This window comes from Borostomias antarcticus (genome assembly GCF_949987555.1).
Source record: "Borostomias antarcticus genome assembly, chromosome: 5".
Lineage (NCBI taxonomy): Eukaryota > Metazoa > Chordata > Actinopteri > Stomiiformes > Stomiidae > Borostomias > Borostomias antarcticus.
The window spans coordinates 12,753,127-12,778,826 of record NC_140238.1 but is presented as its reverse complement, the minus strand read 5'-3'; the positions used below and the strand labels follow the sequence as shown (position 1 = coordinate 12,778,826).

At 42.3% G+C, this 25,700-nt stretch overlaps 1 protein-coding gene and 1 pseudogene across 3 annotated transcripts in view; one reads left to right on the top strand and one right to left on the bottom strand.

The window, feature by feature from the left end:
- Positions 1–25,700, bottom strand: part of gabrb1 (gamma-aminobutyric acid type A receptor subunit beta1) — a gene marked incomplete at both ends in the record, with an annotated part of 116,814 nt that overhangs the window by 42,805 nt on the left and 48,309 nt on the right. For both annotated transcript variants that reach the window (XM_084438543.1, XM_084438544.1), the window contains 3 exons: positions 9,098–9,250; positions 9,585–9,719; positions 10,276–10,358. In XM_084438543.1, coding sequence (XP_084294669.1) covers positions 9,098–9,250; positions 9,585–9,719; positions 10,276–10,358 — 371 coding nt within the window. The remainder of the gene's footprint in view (positions 1–9,097; positions 9,251–9,584; positions 9,720–10,275; positions 10,359–25,700) is intronic.
- LOC311309153 (putative nuclease HARBI1) lies at positions 23,914–25,447 on the top strand (annotated as a pseudogene). The gene is made up of 3 exons: positions 23,914–23,944; positions 24,576–25,213; positions 25,327–25,447. The product of its transcript is annotated as a putative nuclease HARBI1 (transcript).

Genomic DNA, 25,700 nt, shown 5'->3' with positions numbered 1-25,700 from the left:
TTTATAAATGTTCTTAGCCGATAGACAAACATACTCCAGGAGCTTGCTCGATTGCCTCGTTGAGAGGGGTCAGGGAAGAATTTTTACAGCTCACTTATCTGGCCCCCGGGTGATTACTGTTTTTTTGCTTCCCTCTGGAATATGTAGGGGTGGGACGTCTGCCCACCTCCCTTGTTCTCTGTAAAGCGCATTGTGTTGCCTCTGGGTATGAAATGTGCTATACAAATAAAGCTTTGATTGATTGATTGATTGATTGAATGATAGCTAGCTAACGTTAGCTAGTGCTAGCTAACACTCTAGCTAGTGTTAGCTAGCTAACTCAAGGCCCGGGGAGTCGGAGATACTGTGACTTTCTCTCAAAGTGCTTTAGCTAAGGTTAGCTACTACAAGCTAGCTAGTCCTTGTCACCAACCCTTGCCTCACAACGTACGTAGCTAAACTAGTCACACAGCAACAACTTGTCATCTAAAGCTATGCTACGTCAGTTGACTGGGACTGTCTCGTGACTAGCTAATGTAGCTAACCATATTGTGTCAGGCAGCCAAAACAAGCATCACATATACTGTAGAGCAGGGGTGGCCAACCAGTCAGAGACTAAGAGCCACAAAAATGACTGTGGTACCACCCAGAGCCACACCATATATACCAGCGTTTCTCAACCTTTTTTTTCAGTCACCGCACCCTTCATAAGTACTTAAAATCCCAAGGCACCCCAGTCTAAAATAAGAAGAAAAACATTATTGCCCATTAAATATACATTTAAAGTTAATTTATTTAAAATTAATACATACAACAAGATATTTTCTGACATAATATATTTTGGACTGGGCTGGGTTAGGCTGGACTGGGCTGGGTTAGGCTGGGCTGGACTGGGTTAGGCTGGACTGGGCTGGGTTAGGCTGGGCTGGACTGGGCTGGGTTAGGCTGGACTGGACTGGGCTGGGCTGGGTTAGGCTGGACTGGGCTGGGTTAGGCTGGGCTGGACTGGACTGGGCTGGGTTAGGCTGGACTGGGTTAGGCTGGACTGGACTGGCTCGAGATTTGAGGCTTTGAAATGTCCCAATGATGTCTGGCATATCAGACGGAATGGCTTACCATTACGTTATCTGAAGAAAAAAATTACTCTCCCCACTCAGGTAAAAAATGTCCTGTGTTCGTCTTCATATTTTCTTTTAGCTGCGCATTTCTTTCAAGCCATTCTTTGGTTGTGTACAGTAGCCTAGGCTACGTTAGCTTTTGTCGTAAAAGAGAATGACCCACGCAAAGCAAATTATTTTGTTTACAATAGGTGCCTTTACATGACAAATATTTTTCAATCTGGTTGATTTCAAGCTGATTTCATCTTGAGCGGATACAAAGTAAACTGGTTGGATGTTTACATGCGACAACGAAACAAATGTTTCGAACGCGCACGCAGCCGTGAGTGATTGCGTTACGATGGTTACAAACAGCTGACTACGGAACTGTCGAGCGTGCCTTGATTAGTCAAGTCTTGAGCATGCGCAAAATGAACGCAGCATCAATCCGTTTCAAGGTAGTATAGCCTACATGACGGACCAAACGGTTTCGAAAAGGTTTAAACTACCTTCTTGAAAGCGATTGGAATTTCAATCGGGTTGGGGCATTTCAGTCGGATTGAGGTGTTTATATGACATATTTTCAATCGGTTTGGTCTTCCAAACCTATTTGAAACCGATTCAAACCGTCCATGTAAACGCACCTAATAATTTTGTTACCAAGGTGATTTGCTACCTATATGATTGGTTTGAAGTGGTTCTCACGCGACTTCCTCACTAGCGAAACGAATCATGATTTTATGACAAATCTGCAATAAACTAAAATGGGCGGGAAGAAATGCACAGCGAAACTAGAGAGAGAGAAACGTTCTTATGGAATGAATGAATTTATTTTTTAATGAAAGGATGGAAGAGCCGCAAGCCAACTTTTTTTGGAGGATGAATGGAGGAGCCGCACATTGACGGGCAAAGAGCCGCATGCGGCTCGCGAGCCGCGGGTTGGCCACCCCTGCTGTAGAGGGTTTTCACGGCCGGCCATATTGGAGGTTTAAGCTTAGGTTTAGCAGGTTTAAGCTCAGATTTAGGCTAACGACTAGATACTGTAGATAGGTAGATAGATAGGTCTATCTACCTGTCTATTGATCTATCTATCTAGCTAGCTATCTACATTCAGTAGCGTCAACCTCCAACATGGCCGACAGATGACGGGCCGTGAAAACCCTCTATATTTGACATTGTTGGCTAGAATAACCAGTGTTGTGAAATACATTTAACAACTGGTCAGTTGATATGTTGCACAGCAATCGAGCAGGACATTATCATTAGGGCTAGGTTAGGTAGCTAGCTTTTGGCTGGGGAAAAAAAGGTTTGGCGGGTACAATTTTTCATCTACCAGACATTTGGCTGGTGAGATAAAAAGTTAATTTTGACCCCTGCATGTATGTAATTATGTCTTAATGATCTTAAAACAGGGCTAAACATGCATTTTCCCTTTACTACTCCTTTAAGTTTAAAGTGAAGGGATGTTTTTCTCCAGTAGGTATTAAGCAAATCGTAACCAATAACCTACAATTATGATGGGATCTGCAAGTTAGGAATTTCTTGTAATATGGCTTCTGATCAGTATTTCTGTTCATTAATTGAGCTTTTTTATGTTTAGGTACCATAAAAGCAAGTGAACTACCTGATCGACAAAGGGATGGTGTCAAGAGCAGCAATGCAGTCATCAACTATGTTTCTTCAACAACTATGGAGTTGGAGAAACACTTGTGGACCTTCATTGTGACAACTGCAGTGGACAAAACAAGTTTGTGCTGTGGTACTGTGCTTGGCAGACCATGCACAAGCTTCACCTGAAGCTGGACCTACACTTCCTGATCGCAGGCCACACCAAGTTTGCCCCTGACTGGTGCTTTGGCTTGATCAGGAAGGAAGACCAGAGTGGACACTTTTACTGACATTGCTGGGGTGGTGAGAGACAGCGCTCCTGTGAAGAAAGTCAACAACCCACAGCTTGTCAGACTTGAGGACGGCACAGTGCTTGTTGAAAGCTACAACTGGCACCAACATCTGAGTAGCTATTTCAAAAAGCTCCCAAACATTAAGAGTTACCAGCACTTCAGGTAATTATCACTGTCATGTATTAGCTATTCCATTTTATGGACATGGTATGGTTGTATTTTATTTGTGGCCAATATTTTAATTCTTCTGTTCTGTTGCAGCTTTGATGCTGGGATGCCTGGTGTGGTTGAGGCCAGAAAACACCGTGATGCAACACCAGTCAGGTGTCGGCTGCTGTGCAACGCTGATGTCCAGCCCCCCCAAAGATGGTCTTCAGGTGCAAGCCCCACCTGGACTGGACATGGCCAGACAGCAGTATCTGATCATGGATGGCTGTGACTGTGTCCATGATACAGGCAGTGCAATTACATAACATGTAAAGTATACCGTACAGTAGTATACAGTAGTGCAGAGTGAGTTCTCTATTGTATAGACAAGGTGTTCAATTGCTCAAGTGATGTCAGGTGTTGATTCAAGTGATAGAGTGTACAGTAGTGCAGAGTCAGTTGTCTATTGTATAGACAAGGTGTTCAATTGCTCAAGTGTTGTCAGGTGTTGATTCAAGTGGTGCAGAGTCAGTTGTCTATTGTATAGGCAAGGTGCAAGGTGTCACATGTTCACTTCTGTTATGATGAGGCTCAAGACATCACTTGCCCCCTGCCAAAGAGTAGCCTGGAAGAAGCCCCCTGCCAACCAGCAGCTCAGAAGAAGACTGTCCGTTTATAGTACTCTGGTTGTACTATACATAGGCCCTCACTCTCATTATAACAATGGCACACATGCCACCCCCTGGACCAACAAGTGAACACGTGACACCTTGCACCTTGTCTATACAATAGACAACTGACTATGCACCACTGTACACTCGAACCAACACCTGACAACACTTGAGCAATTGAACACCTTGTCTATACAATAGACAACTGACTCTGTACTACTGTATACATGTGCATTACATGCCTCTCTTCTTTACAAAGATGGTCACAACCACAACATGTCCTGAGAGCACATGCAAAATAACAACTTATGGGTACTTTTAATGTGCATGTCTGTATGTTTAATAAAGCATTTAGGAAAAGTTTCAATCAAGACTTGAGTATTACCTATTCTGTGGAGTACTATGTTTACAATTGTTCATTCATGATATTATTACAATTGACCTTTCAAGTCTGCCTACACTTAGGTTACTTAGGTAAGGACCATTTTAATTACAATTAACTTCTAAGGGCAAATACTTTACTTTCATATTTTCATATCAATATAATATCAATATCCTAGTAGATGTCCAAATAACCCACTGTGTCTTGGGTCTACTTATTCACCACCTAAAGAGAAGTGCAAAACAGCAAGTCATGACTTTTATCCAGAAACAAAAGTTGAACCCATTGCAGCAAAATAGCCAACATTACAGGAATCATCAGTGTAACTGCTTTAGCCACTGACCGCTACCATTAATGTTATGGAAGCTGCTGCTAGTTGTTGTGAGCCCATGAGCTAACTGGCTATCCCGCTCTCATTGTGCTGGATTAGCATTGGAAGCATTGGAACTGATGTGTCCATGTGACAAGACCCATCTTTATTTATCAGACATTACCGTCCTACCAGTCCTGCACAGAAACAAGCCAGCCAACGCACATAAGCCACTCTGGACCTGGCCTGTTTTTTTTTTTACATTGTTTTCATTACATATTTTTTTGTCCTATATAAAGTTCAAATCGCTTGAAGTTCTTTTTATATTCAAACAAAAAAATATGGCAGGCCTATATGCTGGCTCTATAGATACATCTAAGATATGAAATCCCACTCCACTTACACATTCAACGACTGCACATGCTGACGACATGCACTATCGGTGGCGGTGGACAGGTTCACTGTGCACTTGTTAATTCACCTCTCATTTTTCATATTCATACATTAAATTACATACACTTCAGTTCTGTATATGCATGAGTATAGTCCCAAGTTACCATTTGATTTGCATGGTACCTGTATCTTGTACATACAGATACTTGTATGCAATCACTTAAGTATTCCTACAAGCCGAGTTGTGTGTTCAAAACTACAAAAAATATATTTTTCTTAGATCATAGTATATATATATATACGTATGATGTACTCATCACTTAGTAGATGAGTACATGTCTCACTAACAGCAACTATGTCACTTGGGTAAACATAAGACTCACTTACATAAGCATGCGATTCATGTTTTTCCAAGAACTGCACATACTCTATTCTGAGTATAAGATGCTTGCTGAACATTAAACATGACATCAATGTACTGAATGTTTGCCAAATGATATTAAACCTCACACTATTTTTATTTATACAATTATTGTGCATGTAGTATATAATTACTGTATTTATGTTATTTTAATACATTCTTATGAATCTGGTTTCAAAAACAAAGTTAATTTTCCTGTAACAAAACTTTTTGCATTTATGGACTGAGATCTGAATTGTGTTGCTTTTGTTTGTGCATTTCAACTCTCACCTCAAACTCAGGTTATATCACTGTTGCAGACCAATGACTCAGAGACTTAGTTCTGTGTTTGTAAGGATACAAACAAAATGAAGCTGATTCGCCACAGGGTGGCGCTATAACAACTTAAAATGCTTAAAAGTAGCAAAAACACAATTGATTGCTGTAGCGCCCCCTGTGTTCATATGGGTTTCAAATTGCTTCTATGAGTAGGTCATGGCATACAACTTAGTAGTTGGATACGAAATCGCCAATTCATTACATTTTAATGTTGATATAAGCATTTTTCAATGACCACATGGCTCAAAAGTGGATATTGTGTGTTGGACTTGTTGCCTTTGATGCACTCATTGTGCTTGGCCCCCATTATTGCTGCTTTTTATTGCAACACCCTATACACACACAACAGTGGCGACCATTCCAGATTACAGATACAGCAAGACCAATAGCCTGCTCTGTGCTCTCAGTCACAGTGATTCTCTGACCGAGCTGTCCACCAGCACCATACAAACAGGGCTGATACAGTATACTGCACCATGACCCCTGTCCACTGCCCAGAAAATCAGGACTGGGTTGCACCAGTTTGTCTTATCTTGTGACTAAACCCAAGCATTTAGTCACGCCTAAACACTGACTAAACTCTTAGTTGCTACTAGTTAGTCGCATATTTGTTGGTGTCTAATTTCGGTTGCACCACGACAATTTAGGCGTTGTCTTAACTAGTAACTACTAACTAGTTACAAAAAAAAGTTGTTGTATTACTGTGACGGCAGGATCCAAATAGCCAATCGGTAAGCAAGTAAAAATGTGAACAAGGAGGTTGATCGCCCTTACCCAGCCCTTACCAAGGAGCTTGGGCCCGTGTCCGAATGTCCATACTACATACTATATAGTACATACTGCAACTCGCCTACTACATGCGATTTAGTACATACCTGTACTACTCCACGAAAACATGTTTAGTATGCGAGATAAATGTAGCATGCTTCTCGAGTCATCCAGTGAAAGCAACGGGCTCCGGCTCGCATACGATTCATGTTAAACTAAACAATATTGAGCTAGCCAGGCATTTGAGTTGGTCATCCAACACAGGCTCGATCCTCACCTTTCTGTATAATCCCAACTGTGAAATGGCTGTGATAATAGTCCACTAAATATTCTTCCTTTGCCTCGTTTAGCACCAGCTGCAACACTCTCCTCCAAATTCATTATCTCCGTTAGCAAGGCTAACGTTGCACTCGGTAGCTTGTGCTTATTATTGGGGTTGGTGCTTGTGCAGTGGAGGGGTTATTTTGGGGGAGTTAGCCGTTGGATTGTTATGCTTAAATTATCCTAGCCAGCTAGTTCCCAAGATTGTTTGATAACGTTCTTTGATTCAGACATACCGTAGGCTGCCTGGTACAGTCCACTGACCAGATGCTGGTTAACTATGATGCAGGATCCCAGCTGACCGTTGCATGCCCCCAACCCGCAACGGAGAGTTATCAACTGGGCTGGGACTCCGCCTCTCATCGCTAACCAGCAACTGAGCCAAATGAGCTAAAGGTGGTTAGCTAGCTCGATCGTGAAATTACTCAAACTTATTAAATATGACACCAATAAGCACACCGGTGCCAATAGTTAGCTTAATCTTGATATAACTAAGACATCTGCTAAAAAAAAATTTTTTTCCACCGACAGATTTAGCTACAATGTTTCAGCCCACCTCCGTCCTAATAGCAGAGTTGAAGACGCTACTTTCTCGCACTAGTCATCACTTACACCACCTCCCAGGGTGGTGTAAATATTTAGTTGTTACTAGGAACTAGTCGTGAGTGGTGCAACCCATTTAAATTTAGTAGTGACTAAATCTCGAGTTAGTCAACACTTAGGCTATGACTAGGCCTAGTCACCACTTACTTAGTAACTACTGGTGCAACCGGCTCCAGAAGCCGATATAAAACCCATATTCTTTCACGGGATATGAAGCAAAGCGAATCCATGAATTTTCAATGTAATGCATGTAACATAAATTGCATACAATAAAAACATTGTGAAACGGCAGTATAATTATGAAATGCCAGTCAAATCTTCCAAAATCATTCCGCTTCCACCAGCAGGCACCCCCACCGAGCAGCCAACCTTGGATGTCTCTGGGAAGACCAGTGGACAGGCACTGTCAGGCTTGAAAACCCTGTGTGCATAATACGTGGGTGAAGCACTGGTGATAGATGTCTACTGTAGTCAATGTTGCTGTTACACTGGCTGCACACATGAAGACCTGCGCGACACAATTACGCTGTATGAAAATCCCAACCTTTAACTCACCTGACAGGGCCGGTGTTGTTTGGATCAAGTCAAATATTTTGCCAAGTTGACCTACTATGTTATATTTTCTCCGCTTTGACTAATGTATTGCTTTTTCAATGTTTGACTCTGGGACTGAGGCCTCAATTTATTTGCCTCTCTGGCTTTTCTCTTAAGCGAGCCAGATAGCTCCATTTTAGGGAGCTGCTGTCAAAAACCGGCACTGCCCGTGTGTCAACATGTACAGCGGGTGCTTTTTAGTTACAGTAATTTCAATCAACTTAGTTAACTGGACTTTATGCCAGCAGATCTACAGTACAAACGAGCTGCAGTACACAGTAGGCCTATATTGTTTTTATATAATGTAATTATCAACTCTTGTACATCCATTTATTTCAATCACGTTTTTTATTCTAATTGATTTATCAAGCTTTTTGAAACTGACTTGGAGGCCCCACTTTCGTACCCCTTGGTAAAATGATATACTGTATTGTGTACAGCTGGCTGTCACAGCCACACCCCAAGCCCTATTGCACTACTGTAGGCTGGTGTCTTACACTTAAGAGGAACATGTATTGTATACCTTGCATGAGGGGCTTCAGTATGTACTCCCTCTGCCCTCTGGCTTGGGGGCAGAGCACACTCTTTGAGTATTGGGAGTTTTGAGATGTTTGCAAGTACTCAGTCCAGAAGGGTAAGGACAATACCTAGGGGGTTGAGTGTGTAATTGTACATTCTGCCCCAGGAGATGTGTGCAAGTATTTACACAGTCTATTGGGCTATGTTTAAATATGCAATAGTGTGCTTAAATAGATAATATGTGATGTCTATGCAAGTGTATATGTGTACACAAAGCCTAACGAGCGGTTAATGAGTATAATGTATACTCTATCCAGAGTACTCAGAATATAATAAGTATACACTACACATTGGTGACTGTGTGAACACATATACACTATGATTATGCAGCTTTGTGTGAGTATACACTTTTGCGAAATACATTGTGGTTGCAAGTGAGTACAACGCTGAGAGGACTGCCTATCACCTTGCCAGTGAGGACTGTGTGTAAGCATATTGTGCCAACCAAAGGGGTGTGAGAGGTGCATTCTTTGGCTTGAGGAACTAACACCACTGACCATTTTGACTTTTGACCTCACAATAATGGATTTGTTTATGGGAACAATGAACCACAGATGATATGCACCCAGTCATATAATATGTACAGTCTGAAGACTGGCCCCAACACACTTACCTAAGGCGACTCTGGCTGCAGAGGCATCATAATTGATCCAGAACGAGACCCATGACAGGATGGTGATCAGTGTTGAAGGCATGTAGGTCTGCAGGATGAAGTAGCCAATGTTTCTCTTCAGCTTAAAACTCAGGGATAACCTGGGGTAGGAGCCTGAGAAATGAAGCACAGTACATAGATAAACTAAGTAACATCAAACTACAGTAATACAACAGCATAGGGACAGGGCCGGTTTTCTTCTTATTCTATGAATTTGTGAGGTAAAATGATTAACTTTAATTGCAATTGATGAAAATATGGTTCCAATGTAATTCATTCTTTTGTATGGGGATGTGTAATCAAATTGGAGTTTCAATTATGTTCAAGACTCAGTTGAAACAGAATTGGCCCTAATCCTGGAACAGATATAATCACCGTAAAGTGATTTTGATCAAATCTGTAACACTGAAAAACTACAGTATAACATACTCTATACTGCTATAATTACCTGTGGCAAACACTGCTTTCTTGGACATGATTTGGTAGTCTATAATGGAGAATTGGGGGAGCTCAATGTTCTCCACCCCAGTAACCGAACTCCCACCCTGCCAGTAGAACTCAATGTCATCAGTGGTGTATCCATCTGCAGAAAGAAAATAGTGTTTGTTAGCAGTAGGTTCTGTATCCAACACTTTTTTTTGTGCCAAAACCTGTTTATATACAAATTGTAAATAATTTACGGGGAGTGCACTGTCTGAATGTGATCATAGAATGTAATCGTTATTTTTGCATGAAGGAGAATACGTAGTCCATCATCCTTTTATTTTTGTCCCTATTGTTCTAGATTAGAAATGAAATGTGAGAGTATACACGGACCAGGTGGAACGGGACCAGGATTGGTAATTTAATTTGATTCAGTCTTTTCTTTGACATTTCTGATTATACTGTCCTGAAAATGACATATGGGAAACATAAGCAGTGCAACAATGTTTTATGTATTATAAAGCCCGTGATTTGAAAAAAAAAAAAAAAAAGAGAGAGAAAATAATAATTTTTTCAAGTTTTAAGAATAATTAAAATAGGTCAAGCATTACTCTGTGACATGTGTAATAAATGCATACTGTGTCAAATAATACCCTATTCTTAGCTCTAATAATGAGGCATCCAAACACACACACGCACACACACACGCCACTCACAGCTTTCAATCTCCAGGGTGCAGTTCTGCTCATCCAGTGGGTATCTACGCAAGTCCATCATGCAGGCTGCTGTGGTCGTGATCCTGAAAGAAAGACAGAGAGATCGGAGACAATAGGAGAGGAGGTTAGAGGCTGTTTTTTAGGAAAGAGAAATAGAGTGTATATACCAGAGGAGGCTCGTCCATTGAGGTAGTCAATGGTAGGACAGTCCTCCTCAGTTTTTGGAGAGAAGAGAGGGATTAAAATATAAATATGCATTTATTTATTTATTTATAATTAATATTTAATATTATCTCAGTTTTGTTCATACATCAGGTTTTCCCTATGGATAAAAACCCATTATTGAAATTCTAAAGCTCCAACAGTGACATCTATAACATGCAGCTGGAGGACCCATAGATATCTATGGAAGGGAGGAATTCCTCCCTTGGGGGTGTCCCTTAGGGGTCCATCAATATAATGCAATTTTTACATGCTAATTTCTGATTGGCCAAAACGCTGAAAAATTACCGCAAGGGAGGACAGTACTCTGAACAGGATTTAATGATTGACATTTTGTTAGTCCAATCACATTCCAGATTTCAGATTTACCACAGTGAAGGCCGATTGAGTCGGCGTTGATGTCTGTGTTTCTCTTCCCTGTGCCATTGGAGACTTTTTGTGTGTTCGTAGCTCCATAATATAATACATCCGAAAGTATTATGGGACATATTATACATCAAACTGTTCGTCTATTTGATTTGATTCTAGCCATCTAAATATCTAAGCTGACATAAATACTTTTTGAGCTAGAGCCGTCTGAACACGACAGTCCCACTGGCTGGCTATAGCCGGTAACGTTAGCTACGGGGGCTACGAGGTGCACTCAGACTACGGCATAGGCACGCAGATTGGCTGGAGGCGCAAACTGTCGGCAACTCGTCCAAAACATTTCTAGAGACTGGGTCGCAACACCGGATCGGAGAAATGCAGTGAACAGCCTGGCTCCTGCTTGCGTGAGAATTGATCGCTTTGCGGTGCTTATTCCTCATCCAGTGATGGATGGGTGGATGGAAAACTTTCAACTGAATGTTCATATTGTTCTGATAATTGTAGGCTATAGCAACATAAGAGTGGCAGCTTTGACAGCAACCCAAATGAGCTAATCCCATAGCTGTACCATTGCTAGCTAGCCATGAGCAAACTGTTGGATACTGCATTTGCTGTGCAATATATTCCATTGTCCAGTTGTCAAAACTATTGCCAACAAACTGTTTGAGAGCCAGCACACCTGTGTCCCCTAATCAAAAACATTTTTCATATATCACCTAACCTCTCCAGCACCTCACCAATATCAATTCTTTCCTTTTCTTTTGTACAATCCATTACAACAACTATTGCTTACAATGTTTTATTGTTGTTTTGTAATATTTTATCATGAATATGACAAATAAATGCTGCATGTAGTTAAAGAAAGTGTTATTCAGTTTTCCATATGATAAAATTGACTGTAGATCCACATTTGAAAGCTGATATTTCAAATAATAACTGACTGAGGGAAAGTGCCCCCCGGCGCCCATGGGCGGTTCGCCTCTCTTCCTCCTGTCCTCCTCAGTTTTTTGAGTCACCAGCCGCCACTGGTATATACGTACACACACTGACGAATATGCCTACACGACACAAGCAGAAAGTGGATTAAACCAAATAACACATAGGTTTTTGGGAATAGTTAAAATGTATAAACACAAACATTTATGCAATCTCAGGAACTTGCAGAGAAAAGGTTAACTTAGTAATAGAAGAGACAAAACATAAGAACAAGGCTGTTCCCGCCCTCACACACATTGAATCCCAAAGCACACTCAGTACCTACTCAGCCTTCAATCACCCAAATCCTTGGTTCCACTGGAATTCAGAGGGTATTCAGTGTCACAGATGACCTCACTAGAGGCCGGTGCAATAGAGCAAGGGTCACATTGGCGCAAAGTGCTTTCCTTAAAATTAATCGAAACAAATACAACTGTTGTATTCACTGCCATTGACAGCACTCCCTATACAGATATAATGATGTGAAAAAGGGATGTGTGTCTGAGAGAGAGATCAATCTCTGTTCCAGTAGTATACTGTATGGGTGGTACTCTGGTTGTTGAATTGGGACTGTTTTTGTTTTCAGTATTTGGAAAGTTTTTTTTCCATTGATGTCTGCACCCTGATGGTTCCCAGTGACCTTTATTACGTTTTTTTTTTTCAAGTCTTAAATAAAGACGTTCTGTATAACAGCAGCTAAATCTGTGTCTGTCTTTACACTATTTGCATTCATAATTATTTTAAAATGATCAGCTGCTTCAGAGTTCAGATAGTGCCTCTTAAAGCTGCAATAACAATTTTTCCCTCCACATTTTTCAAAACGAATTTAAAACTACCTGATATCAGACTGTTTCATTGAGCCATAGTGTCCTAATAGCATCCAACTTCAATGACTCCCCCTACCAGTCAGTCGCCACGTCTTGTTATTCCAGCATTTTTGCCTGTTGTCAAATTACGACCTGTAACTTTGCTCCCGTTCCTTAAATGTACATATTACACATTTTAGGTCTTTGTAGACAAGTCTCTTACTGCCATCTAGCAGTAGGGAATCGCTTATTACTGCTTTAACAAAGCATTGAGTGCTAATTACACTTTGGTTAGCAATACTGTAAAGAAAATACAGAAATGGTCAGAGATGTTAAGGTCACTGATACAACATGTTTAAAACCCTTTGTGATCACAATGTCAAGGGTGTGACCTCTGTTGTGAGAGGGTCCGGTAACATATAAGTCCATAGAATTCAAGAGGTGAATGAAATCCGCTAAATAGTAGGGCATTTTTTTGGGTGGTCTATAGACAGTTACTGTTAGAACTGGGGAGTGGCAATTTAAAACTACAGCGTGGTATTCAAATTAGGTAAAATCATCAAAGGAAATGCATTCCTGGAAGACAGTTCCTGACTTTGCCAGGGGTATGAGGCTGGCAAGGCAGATGTGTTGCGACAGATAAGGCACTTACTCTTTGTTCTCCCCTTCCTGAACAGACTTGTCGGAGTCAGAGGACAGCTGAATCAGCTCCTCAGTCCTCTCGGCCAGGGCCTTCACAAACCCCACAATTATGCAGAAATCACCAAATGTGAGGGAAAATTAGAACATCTAGATAATTATTAATTTAATTAAAGACCTCAGGTCTGCTTAGATACAACTATATCTACTACGGTAATGTACAAAGGTGCTATGGTTCCAGTAAGAATCAAATTAACAACCTTGATGTAGTAAGCGCCATGCTATACTACAGTAGCTGAAACATACTGTTATGAGGTTCTGCTTTCAATTGCATGGTCCCTGTTTAGAATTTGAGGACACCGTAGGTCAAAAAAATAATTAACTAGCTCATGAAAACAGACACACACACCTACACGACAGACTAGCAAGTGTATGAGTCATAGATCGCAATGAATTCACCTAGCCCAAAGTGGGCCCTCTAGCTGTTTGAGACATTTCTAGGGTTCCTCTGCCGTTTTCCCATTATTCTCCTGTTTCCCCAGCCACAAAATGACATGCATCACTGGGCCCCTTAAACTTACTCAAGCTGTCACACATTTATTTTGGTGAAGAACTTTCCACCACTAGTACCTGGAAAGCATGATACTGCAGTAGGCTTATTTTCATATACTGAGAATTTCATTGGCCTTGCCGCCAACCTTAGCAGGCACTTCTGCCAATCTAAAAGTACAAGATTTTCCGATACTCTAAATAGGGACAAGGTAAATGGAACAGCTGTGCTGTATTATATTAAATATGTCTTCCCTATTCTTTAAATATCTGCCTACAGTCCACTAGGATTCAATCATTCATCAATTTATCAGCAGCCCCATGTCTCCATCAAATCCAAAGGCTCTACCTTTTGTAAATGAACCACGTTGGCCCCACTCTCCTTCTCGAGCTGTGGTGAGTGGTCCAGTGAGACCGATATCTGTCAGCTCAGTTTCAGCTGCTACCATGTTGAGAAATAAATGAAAAAAACAGGCCATGAATATTCTTTTTTTTCTTCTTACACCGCTGAATATTCTGTGGATGTCAACCCATGTCCCATACACACCAAATGCATTAGGGTGGTGGGGGGTGGTGGTGGTGGAATGAATTATAAACCAGGTGCATAGAGAATGGACCTGGTAAAAATAGGAGTGTTACGGCCCATAACTTGTCATTATGGGTGTGTATGCAGGGGTGCTGGAGCTCAGTGTTCCAAGCCCCCTCTCTATCTATTACCCTTGGGTCAAACCACCATCCTCATTAGAAATACTGATCTGAATAGAAATCAAACAAGCATCAGAGACGGGCGGCACGTAGCTCAGCAGGTAGAGCGGCCGGCTGGGGATCGCAAGGTCCCTGGTTCGATCCTGGCGTTGAGCAAGAAACTGAACCCCAAAATCACTCACGTGCGGCACGGTGGCGCAGTATCTAGTACTGTTGCCTCACAGCAAGAAGGTCTCCGGTCCTTTCTGTGTGGATTTCGCACGTTCTCCCTGTGTTCGCAAGGAGTATCGGGTCCCCATAAAGGACCCGATATTAAAAACATGCTGTCTGTCCATGGCGAAGACGGACAGGAGCACTTGGTTACTTGGTTGGCCCCCGGGCGCGTCCCCTGCACGCTGCCTATGTCTGCTCCCGGCTGCCCTTGGGGGAAGGACGTTGGAATGGGTTAAGCGCAGAGAGAACATTTAATCTTCACGTTCTGTGCTGTATGACAAATAAAGATTGTTCTTCTCAGAGCTTGGCTGCTGTGACCGAACAGAGCGTCGTTATAGGAGTGACCTGATAGTAATGATTGACATGACAGGGAGCAATGCTGCTAGTCTTTATTTTTCACGATGGTCTTAAGCCTTTTGAGAGAGAATAATACTGCTATGAGAATGTGCATGTACATTTTAGAATAACAATTTTTTTGAAAAACGGGACTTCATGGCAATTATGTTTGCTTTTTTATATGAAGAAAAGAAGTCATGTAACATTGTGCAAATTCTTTTTTTTTGCTTTAAAGTATTCATCTGGATATGTGAACATATGCCCAAAGAACACTTTATACCAGTGATTGTTACAAAGACAACTACAGTATATACAGATGTGGGAAGTTAGAAATGTCACATGCTGCAGCATTTCACGTCGCGGTATTTGGCAGGGAAATCCCGTTGGAAATCTCGTGGGATTTCAGACGGGTGTTATTTCGTTTTAGTGATGCACCACCGCCAGGTGGCGTCTTTGAGTAGATTTAGCAGGCTGGGCTCTGTTTTTCTCCTATAGTCTACGAATGAAGCATCATTAAGTTTCACATTCTTTAATTTAAATGCTCTGTTTTAAAGCACTTTGAGCTGAATTTATCTGTATGAAAGGTGCTATACAAATAACGTTTAATTGTTATTATTACCTTGTTCTCAAACACATGTTTTCTTCATCTGGATGTAATTTAATTATTACGAACACCTATATCTAGGCCTACAGTAGCCTATCTATCTCGGTACTGACGTCGGGTCAAGACGTGGTGGCTGTTAGGTCAAATGCGCAAAATAACAGTATTGTAAATATATTTGTAAGTAAAGATATGGTGAACGTGGGGGTTTTGCGTTTTGTTTCTGGAACGCATTCAAATGGTAGGCTACTCGTAAACCCCGGAAGTAAATTTGAAGACGGGGCACCAGCTAATGTAGCCAAGTCTGAGCGCAGTAGGCTATATGGCTTCAGCACGATACAAAGAAAAAATAAGCTTGATCGACTTGTGGATCCATACAAAATTGACATAGTCGCCATGAGTAAAGATCACTCATTGCCAATCATATCCGGACATTAACTATCTTGTGCATAGATAGCGGCAGGTTTGACAGTGAGTGCCTTCACATGCACAATATACACAATATTTTGTTATTTGAATGATCTTGAATATATATATATTCAAGATCATTCAAATAAGAAAATATCGTGTATGTTTTTATTTATTTATACCGGCCGCCAGTCGTTCCATGAACGGCTATAGGGAATGCGCAGTTTCGCGCTGGCTACAGCCTATTATATGCACAGTTCCGCGCTACGTAGGCTATTATAAATAAGTATTATTCATTGGGGGAGCTTGGACTCGCTGGGGACTGGTGGAGAGACGCAGAGCCTCCCCAGACGCGACATCCTCCAGTTGGCTGAAGAGCTGCGCACTCTGGCGTCCAAACAGCCACCGGCTGTTTGTCTTCACCTGCATGGTGAAGACAAGCTGCAGCAAGAACAGAACTGTCTACCAATGCATGAAGTGCACCTAGCTGTCTGTGAGAGGCTATAGCAGAGGATATGTGCGAAGTGTATTTGAGCTGCCGCCTCAACCGTGCGTAAGAGCAGAGCGCATCAACTCGTGTATAGCTACAACTAGTAGCCCATAGCCATTAAAACGGCTTATTGTTTTATTCATATATCAACTAGATAATTCGATAATAATGGTTGAGACATGAATGTAAAAATGATGTTTTATTGATGAAAAGGGTAAAACTGAAAAACATGGAGAGTCATTGCATTGATCGATGCAGTCCGTTCAAATAGGCATCAAAAGATAAAGTAGGCCCATTTAAAATGACCAATTACATCTTCAAATCCCTTCTAATCTTGGCCTTTGATAGGGTTTTTTCCCGCCCTACTGCCAATTATATCCGAACATTAACTATCTTGTGCATACAGAGCACAAACAATGAAACAATGAAACGAAGAGATTTCCTGTCTGTCTGTGGCATTCGCTACCAGCAAACACTGAAAATACAGGTCCTCAATTTATTTAGAATAGACTAGCCTATCCAACTGGACCACTCCAATGAATGTTGAACGTAGCCTACTTTTATTCTTTAGGTTTTACAGAATCGGCCTACAATGTCCACACATGCATGCGCCATCTGACTAGCTCGTCACTCGCCAGCGAACCTGGACTAGACTATTGTAACCCCCCCCCAAATTCTTTTATATTCAAATAAACTGGATGAACCGGTTTCCTAGCCCTGGATCGTGGGGTAGCCTGCGTTAGCGGGTGCTTTGCCATGACCGGCCATTGAATTCGCTAGTTTGATTGATAGATGGATTTAACGTCCAAAGTAGATTGTGCAAGTATTGTATAGGCCCATGTGTAAGAGATGAATGGTTGTAACCATGAACTCAGCCAGAGGTAGGCCCTACTGTAGATTATCAGCATTATCACCAGTCTCAATTTATGTTTTCCTCTAGGCTACGTGTTGCCATTCATTTAAACCACCATCTCATCTAGACTACTTCTGTTGCTGCATTTTTACATTTATGCTTTCATGATTTTAGAGCGCAATCAACATTTTCCACGATTCCAATAAGTCCATCCATTCATCCAACTTTGTGCTGAGCGCAGCGCAGGCTGGTAGCCTACTGTCAAGGATCACGACTGATGCACTCCCTTAACACGTCTCCCAACTTACCAGACCATCAAGAGAATTTCAATATGAAAGACCTTGGGATTCCAGGAGTCAAGGCCGTTTCAGACAGGGAGCGACATTCCGCCTGCGTTCTCGCTCGGATCAGCGGGGGACGCACGCGTCCTGCGCGCAGCGGGGAAAGCTGACTACAATTCAGCTCTTGTCGCGGGCGGGCGTGTGCAGCCTAGTTCCATATGAGAACACTCCTCGGTCCAATTCCGTATAGTAGATCCGCCTGTGTACTTTCAACGAATGTATTATTAGACATAATATCATGACAATATATATAGCCTTCAACGACCTCCTGAGCTGCCTGCCTGATGGTCTCAGGGCTAAAGAGACCGCGCGCGCGTCGTTTTCCTCACCCTAACTATTGGCATGCTATCAACGAAAGAAAATACATTGTAAATAAACATGATTTTAGGCTATTGTTTTTATGTAGGCCTATAGGTTAAGCTATTTGTGTTCATAAAGTAACGTCATTGTAAACGAAAGTAGCCTATAGCCTATAATCCAATTGACTGGAACCAGGGGGTTTGACAAAAGTTAAGAGGCAAAATAATTTGTCTTGACTGCATTCAAGATGTATCTTTCACAGTAAAACTACATACAAAGCTGACCAATAGCATTAGAAAGATCTCTTCGAGAGCTTTCATTTCACCTGTTCATTCTGCCCAAATGTCACTCGCGCACCCCTGCAGCTATGTTATCATGTAGCCAGTAGATATGCTAAGAAAATTGCATATGTTTGCAAACTAAAACAAGTGAACACAATTTTACAATCGAAAAATGCTTATGAGACCATTATTTTACTTATATGGGGCAAAAGTGGTTTCTCTTCCTGCTTCTGCCTAAGCCCTCCACAATACCACAATACAACGGTGTCAAGTTTTACCGAAGGAGAAGTGAAGAAGACAGTAGCTAGCAGTAGCTAAAGCAGTTAGCTAATGTTAAGATCATTCCTCTAGCTGCTTTGCTGCTAATGCGAGTTCGTCTCTGTTCCTGCCCGAGAAACAGAAGTTGAACTAATAGCATCAAAATCAAAATAGCTACAGGAATCAACTTTGTAAAGTTAGCTATCTGTTTTTTAGCCACCGACAGCTACCGTTAATATTATGGAAGCTGCTGTCGTGAGCTAACTTGCTATCACGGTCTTATCGTGCAGCTTCACAGCCTGCTATTAGCAGACAGCACTAAAGTTGACAAAATCACACTTGCACATCATTAGAATTCCAACCATTTATATGGGATTTATCATTCAACTAAACATGGAACCTGAATACTACCTGATATTTCAACCTGCTGCCATCAGTGATCGGCGCGTCTGCTTGTTTGAGTCATGAATATCTTACGCAGTTACATTCCATGTGTCCCAAAACTGTTAAATCATTCCCCATGTAGTTCACTATGAGTCGCACTCAATACATCCATGGTAATAGGGAATAGGGAGTGAGTGAACCATTTCAAACACATCTCTGGTCATCTCCGTTAGCCATCTTACTCGTCCTGATGCCATGTTCCATATGAGAACACTCAGTCAGCCTAATGTATTAAACTTCTACTTGTCCCGACAGTTAACAGATATAGACCCGGCGACATTTACAGAGATAGAAACTATAAATAGATAGGCTTTGTTCGTAATAATTAAATTACAACCAGACAGAGAACAAGGAGTTTGAGAACGGTAGGCTCATCTAATGTGCGAGATGAGCTACAGCAATGGGTCAATGAGTGGTATTACTGCGCCCCTATGGGCAGGCGAGCGGTGGTGCGGAATGCTGTAAAGCGCCTGTTAGAATACCGCGGGTCAAGTTACATTCTTATGTTCCCACATCTGTAGTTTGGGTATTTACTGTACTAAAATAAGATATTCTTATGATCACATTTGCTGTACTAGGAATGTAATATACTGTAATATAATTGGATAAGGGTGACTGTAAAGTTGCAGTTAGTATCAAAATTCTCAACCAAACACTATCATAATATCATATTTACCAAATTATCTCCTTACCACAGTTGTCAGGAATGATACAGCATTTTGATTTCTTCTTGCTACAGTAGACCTCTAGTAGACCAGACTGGTTCATCACAGTATCAGCAGGCTAGCATATCATAAATTGCTGATACAGCACTCATTTTGTAAGCATCGACCAGTCATTTTAATGCCAAGGAACATGGACAGTATGCACTTTGGTGACCAATTATGTTTAACTCTTGTTGACTTATACGCAAAAGACAACACCTGACCCTTCCTCTAAGTACCTTCTAAACACTACTAGCTGTATGCCAACCGGCACACATTTTACAAGTTAATTACAGCGGTAAAATATGAACGTCCTGTTGAATAACTTAGCCTTTGATATTGGAGGGGAGGGGCTATCGGCGTAGGTTCGATATGACAACAGCGAGAAGCCGGTTAGATGTCCGGTTAGTGCAGGGGTGTCAAACTCTGGCCCGCGGGCCAAATTTGGCCCGCAGTGTAATTATATTTGGCCCGCGAGGCAATACCAAATGACTACTAGAGCTGGCCCGCCAGTATTATACAGCGCATTCACCGCTAATACTACAAATCCCATAATGCTCTGCTGTGGTTTTGGCGCGTCAATCAAGACAGGACCCAGAAACGCCCTCTCTTCTGTGACAGTAGTCATAGCAATCTCATACTACAACTGTAACCGTGTTACCCCTTCTTAAAAATGGCAAAAAGAAAGGCAAACAGAAAACAGAAGCTTTACGTTATGTAACGTCTCACTGTGATAGAGACACCTGTGTTGACCTAGCCGGCCGCTGTGTTTGCTCTGTTCCTGTTCATTCAATCCTGTCTGCCTTCTTGCCGGCCTGTCTGCCTGGCTGTCTGTCTGCATGCCGGCTGTCTGTCTGCCTGCCTGGCTGTCTGCCTGGCTGTCTGCCTGGCTGTCTGTCTGCATGCCGGCTGTCTGTCTGTGTGCCTGGCTGTAGGACAGTCAGGGTTTTACAAGCTTCTCTACTGAGCAGATGGAGCACCAACACTTGTGTCTGAGGGTGTATTCACATATGTTAGTGCACACCATTGATGCGCACCAAAAGCGAAAGTGATAAGTGCATATTCAATGTTAAAGCAAAACTTGTTTGGGTCCATATTAAAATTTTCATTTGTTCAATGTTGGCCCACGACTTTGTTCAAGTTTTAAATTTTGGCCCACTGTGTATTTGAGTTTGACACCCCTGGGTTAGTGTAAGTGAATTAAAGCTCACATTCCAAATTTTTACTTGGTCACCCCTTGCTGGCTGGTTGTGTAGTGGAAATAAATCTAATCGAAAGTTAAAAGGATTTGCCAAGGTTCGCTCAAAATGGTTAAGTCTGATGTATTAAGAAAACATACGAGCGCAAGGACTTCAGGATAACGCACGAGTGGTACATCCGACAGAAGTGAAACAGACTGGTGTTGCGCGGTCTTATATTCAAGCAATACACGGATATGATTATTGATTATTTATGAGATTATTATACTAATCTGTACCTCATAATAAAAGTATGTGGAAATATTTGACTAAAATGAAGTGTACTTGAGGAACCAAATTTGTAAAGATTTCATGAAGAGCTAGAAGAAGTAGGGTTGACCCCAGACAGGGTTAGGATAAATGTAGTCTCGCATAGCCAGACCTATCTCCACACTTCGTTTATGCTGTGCCAGCGCCGGAGACAGGTCTGGCTGGTCATATCTGCAATAGGGGGGGGGGGACGCAGTATTTCTTTAAACTATTCACAGTCGTCTTGGGCAGAGCCAGCCCCGGACACAACGACGGTGCTCTTGCAAAATAGTCTGGATGGAATCTGATTGGTGCCAAGAGAATCTCTCAGCCCGAATCAGATTAATTTGCGTCGCCAGTCTCGCCACTGATTGGGCAGTGTGACAACTTATTACAAGATTTATTGCCAAAACATACATCCGTTGAGTCAGACTAGGGTAAATGTAATCTCAGTTATGGGATGGGATACATTTGGAGTATATATTCTGAAGGAGGTGTTTCCATTCCATCTCCTGAATCTGTATTAACCTAATGAACCTATTGAATTAATTAAGAATGTATTTACTCCAACACTGACTGTTGGTCTCCAATATGATGGTTTTATAATGTTGGCTGTTAATCAGTGGATATTCATCCAATTATTTGTTTTTGTTAACCTTATTCCTCAAAGCACTCTTTTTTGTCAGACTTGTCATTCACCTTCATGGAATGATCTGCTAGGCGTAGTCATTGGTAAGTAGGGAGGTAATGGTGTCTCAATTAAGTGTTACCATGATACTGTAATCATATCTATCGTTCCAGGCGACAGATGCTTGCTGTGCTGGCACCTGGTGCACATCACCCAAATTATTTGGTGTCATCTACAGACACGCAAAACAACCTGCTCTGATAATTAGCAAATACACCAACTACCTTACATACAAAAAAACAGTACACAATGCACAAATTCTACAGATTTTCAGAGTACAGATTAGCTAGCAACAAGGACTAGAATTACACAACTATATCCCTCGGAGTACAAAAACATCACCCCACCCTCAACACACATAACTTCCTCTCAGCCATAATTGGCCTGACATGCCTAGAAAACACTGTGAACAATATAGTATCCCTCCAACACCACTGGCACCAGAACAAGGGGGACACTAGGACCTTGTGTCCCCCCACTTTCAATGAAAAAGTGCCCCCGGACTTTTCAATGAAATATTTATATTACAGTAAATGTTTTTGCGTGAGAATGTGAACACTTTACAAGCAAATCTGTGAGTTATTGTGTTTTTGTCGTTCTCTGCTGACGGAAAACATCAACATTGGTTCTGGTTGTTTTATACTAAAGTGTTTTTTTGGAAGAGTGCCTTTGTCCTCCTGTCTGCTGCTTTTTACGGATGTTTTTTTGTTGCTGCTTGCATTCAAGAATATTTACACACTGCTAAATTACCAACAGAAAAAAGACTGACACCTCTCATGCTCATGGCAATCTTTTTAACAATCGGACATTAATGCCTTAATGGGAATGGGATGGGACCTGCAGAGCCAACACAGAGAAAAGGCCTACTTTTCGAGAAGCTGATCCAGGTACCAGCCTACAGCTACACCAGGTAAGAAGGTGGTTGCACTCTGATAGCTGGTGCCACGGCACAGTCTGACTGCCATTTAAACAACACACTTTTCTTTCACTGCCGCTAACGTTACATCCATGGTGCTTCCGCCGCTGTGCAGTTGGCAAGGGGTAGATGACGAATTTTTTCAGCAACTGCTGTTCAAAATACATTCCCACAGCTATGCAAACTGCCGCATAAAAACTCATCAAAATGCAGGAAACGAGGGGTCTGACGGTCAAAAAGTCATGGGGGACGACCCCCAGACCCCCCGCTAAATAGTGTCCCCCCCCCACTATGTAATTCCTTCCGCCGCCGTTGTTCAACACACACAACAACACTCTACCCCAGTGAAATTGCAACAACTCAAGGTAATGTCCCTAATGCTTTTGATTAGCTTGGCTGCCATTAGCCTTTGTGGTGATGTAACCTGAGACCTGAAGACAGATATTGGCTCCAGATGTTAGCTTTCAAAACGAATGGCTAGATCAGAGAGTGTTTTTTTGGTTGGAGTGGCAGCATGCTGCCAAACTAGATTGAAGTTACAGATTGCGTCCATGAAGAAGAAGTCTTTATTTGTCACACAGCAGTACACACCAACCCACACGTGCAATGAGCGACACAAAGGAACACACACACACAAATGCATCAGGGTCGCAGATTAAATGTTCTCTGCTCTTCACCCATCCCGTCGTCCTTCCCCCAAGGGCAGCCGGGAACAGAAAGTAGGCAGCATTCATGGGGCGCGCCACAGGGACCAACCAAGTGCTCCTGTCCATCTTTGTCAGGGACGGAGAGCATTAGCTATCCGTTCTTCTGTGTGTTTTTCGTATTGGGTTCTTTGGGAGGAAACCCTTGCAAACACAGGGAGAACATGCAAACTCCGCACAGAAAGGCCTGGAGACCTTCTCGCTGTGAGGCGACAGTACTAGGTACTACGCCACCGTGAGCGATTTTGGGGTTCAATGTCTTGCTCAAGGGCACTTCGACACAATGCCGGGAGCTGGCCACTTTACCTCCCGAGATACGTGCTGCCCCATGACACAGGTCCCTCACTGAATGTCAAGTGTCAATGAGAAATGGATGTTTGGTAAGTGAGATTGTTTTCGGTGTTTATCTCTGCAGTGATAGCTATTCCTAAGAAACAGATGATAAAACCGCAAGTTAAAGCTAGCCAAAACCAACTTTGTCCCAACAGGAAACAGCACGTGAAACTGAATAGAAACATCTCTGACTCCAGGGACCGGTTGCATAAAGCTAGATTAAGACTAGTCTAAGCCTTAGCCTAGTCTTAAATTCTCAGGTTAGACTAGTCTAATTAAGACTGTCTGTTGCATAAAAATGAAGACTAACTTATTTTGAGGTGAAAAAGTTGGACACCTCTCCCCCTGGCTAAGCCTTGATTTAAGAACTTTGTTGCTATGGAAACAAATATGCTTATTGTCAGTTGGGAGTTCAATTCTATTAGTTTCATAGGCCTACAAGATGGCAAATCTTTGGTTTTTAGAAAGAGCATTAAGAAAAGAAAGAGTATTCAGAGACAGAGCCAGCCCACTAGAAATTTACAGTGATCAAGAATTAGTGAAGCGACAGATTTCCCAGGGAACCCATCCTGATGCTGGCTGGAAAACTTGAGGAGACTATCAGCCCTGGAACAGGGAGAAACCATAGCATTCCTTGAGTTTTACAAGTGTGTGTAGCTCTACGCTTTTATGCCACAGGGAGTTTCCTAAACTCTGTGGGTGATGCTGTTGGCCTTCACAAATCCACCGTGTCACGTATTGTCTACAGAGTCTCCAGTGAGCTCAGCAAGATGCTCCCTCTATTCCCAACCAACACAGCTGCTCTGAACAAGATCAAGGCGGAGTTCCATGCCATTGCAGGTTTTCCTAACGTGGTAGGAGCAATAGATGGCACACATATGGTTGCAGGCACCATCTGTGGATGAACACCTGTATGTCAATAGAAAGGGATAACACAGCATCAATGTGCAGGCAGTGTGTAATGCCAACCTGAAGATCACAAATTGTGTGGCTCGCTGGCCAGGAGCAACCCACGACTCCAGGATCCTGCAGCTGTCCCACATTGGAGAGGCATTCGAGCAAGGCCTTATTGATGGAATTCTCCTTGGTGACTCAGGCTATCCCTTGAAACCATGGCTACTCACCCCATACCTGAATCCCACCAACCGCAGTGAGCAGAGATATAACAACGCCCAATGCAAAACCAGGAATACAGTCGAGCGCACCTTTGGAGTAATAAAGAGGAGATTCCATTGCCTCCATGGAGAGCTACGAATGTCACCAGTGAGGGTCTGCAAAATCATCTCCGCTTGTGTGGTGCTCCATTACTTGGCAAGGTAGGTCTATTAGCCTAGTAGTAGTCATATTATGATTCGATGATATCAAAGCTATCAGTGCTGTCATTTTAATCCACTGGTTTTGTGATAATAAACCTGTTCACTCTTTTCAGAGACCTAGCCCTTCCTGATCCTGATGAGCCAGAGCATGGGCCGGAGGAGGCGAAGCCTCGGCAGGAACATGAGCCTGAGATGGAGAATGCAGGGTTGCCAACTCTCACGCATTGGCCGTGAGACACATGGGATCGAGCCTCGTCACACGCACACACACCGCAATTTATTGTGAGTGTTTACAATTTAAGAGTATTGAGACAGTGGCTGTCAGTAGTGACTAGAATTTAGCTAGCTAACCACGTTAGCTCAGCTGTCACAACTAGCTAGTAATTAGCTACTTTTCATTGATTTCTAGCCTAGCAAGTGCACGTCTGCATGGTGAAGGACTAGTGAAGTGAAGCATGCGAAGGTCCCAAAACTGCCTGGTAAAAGG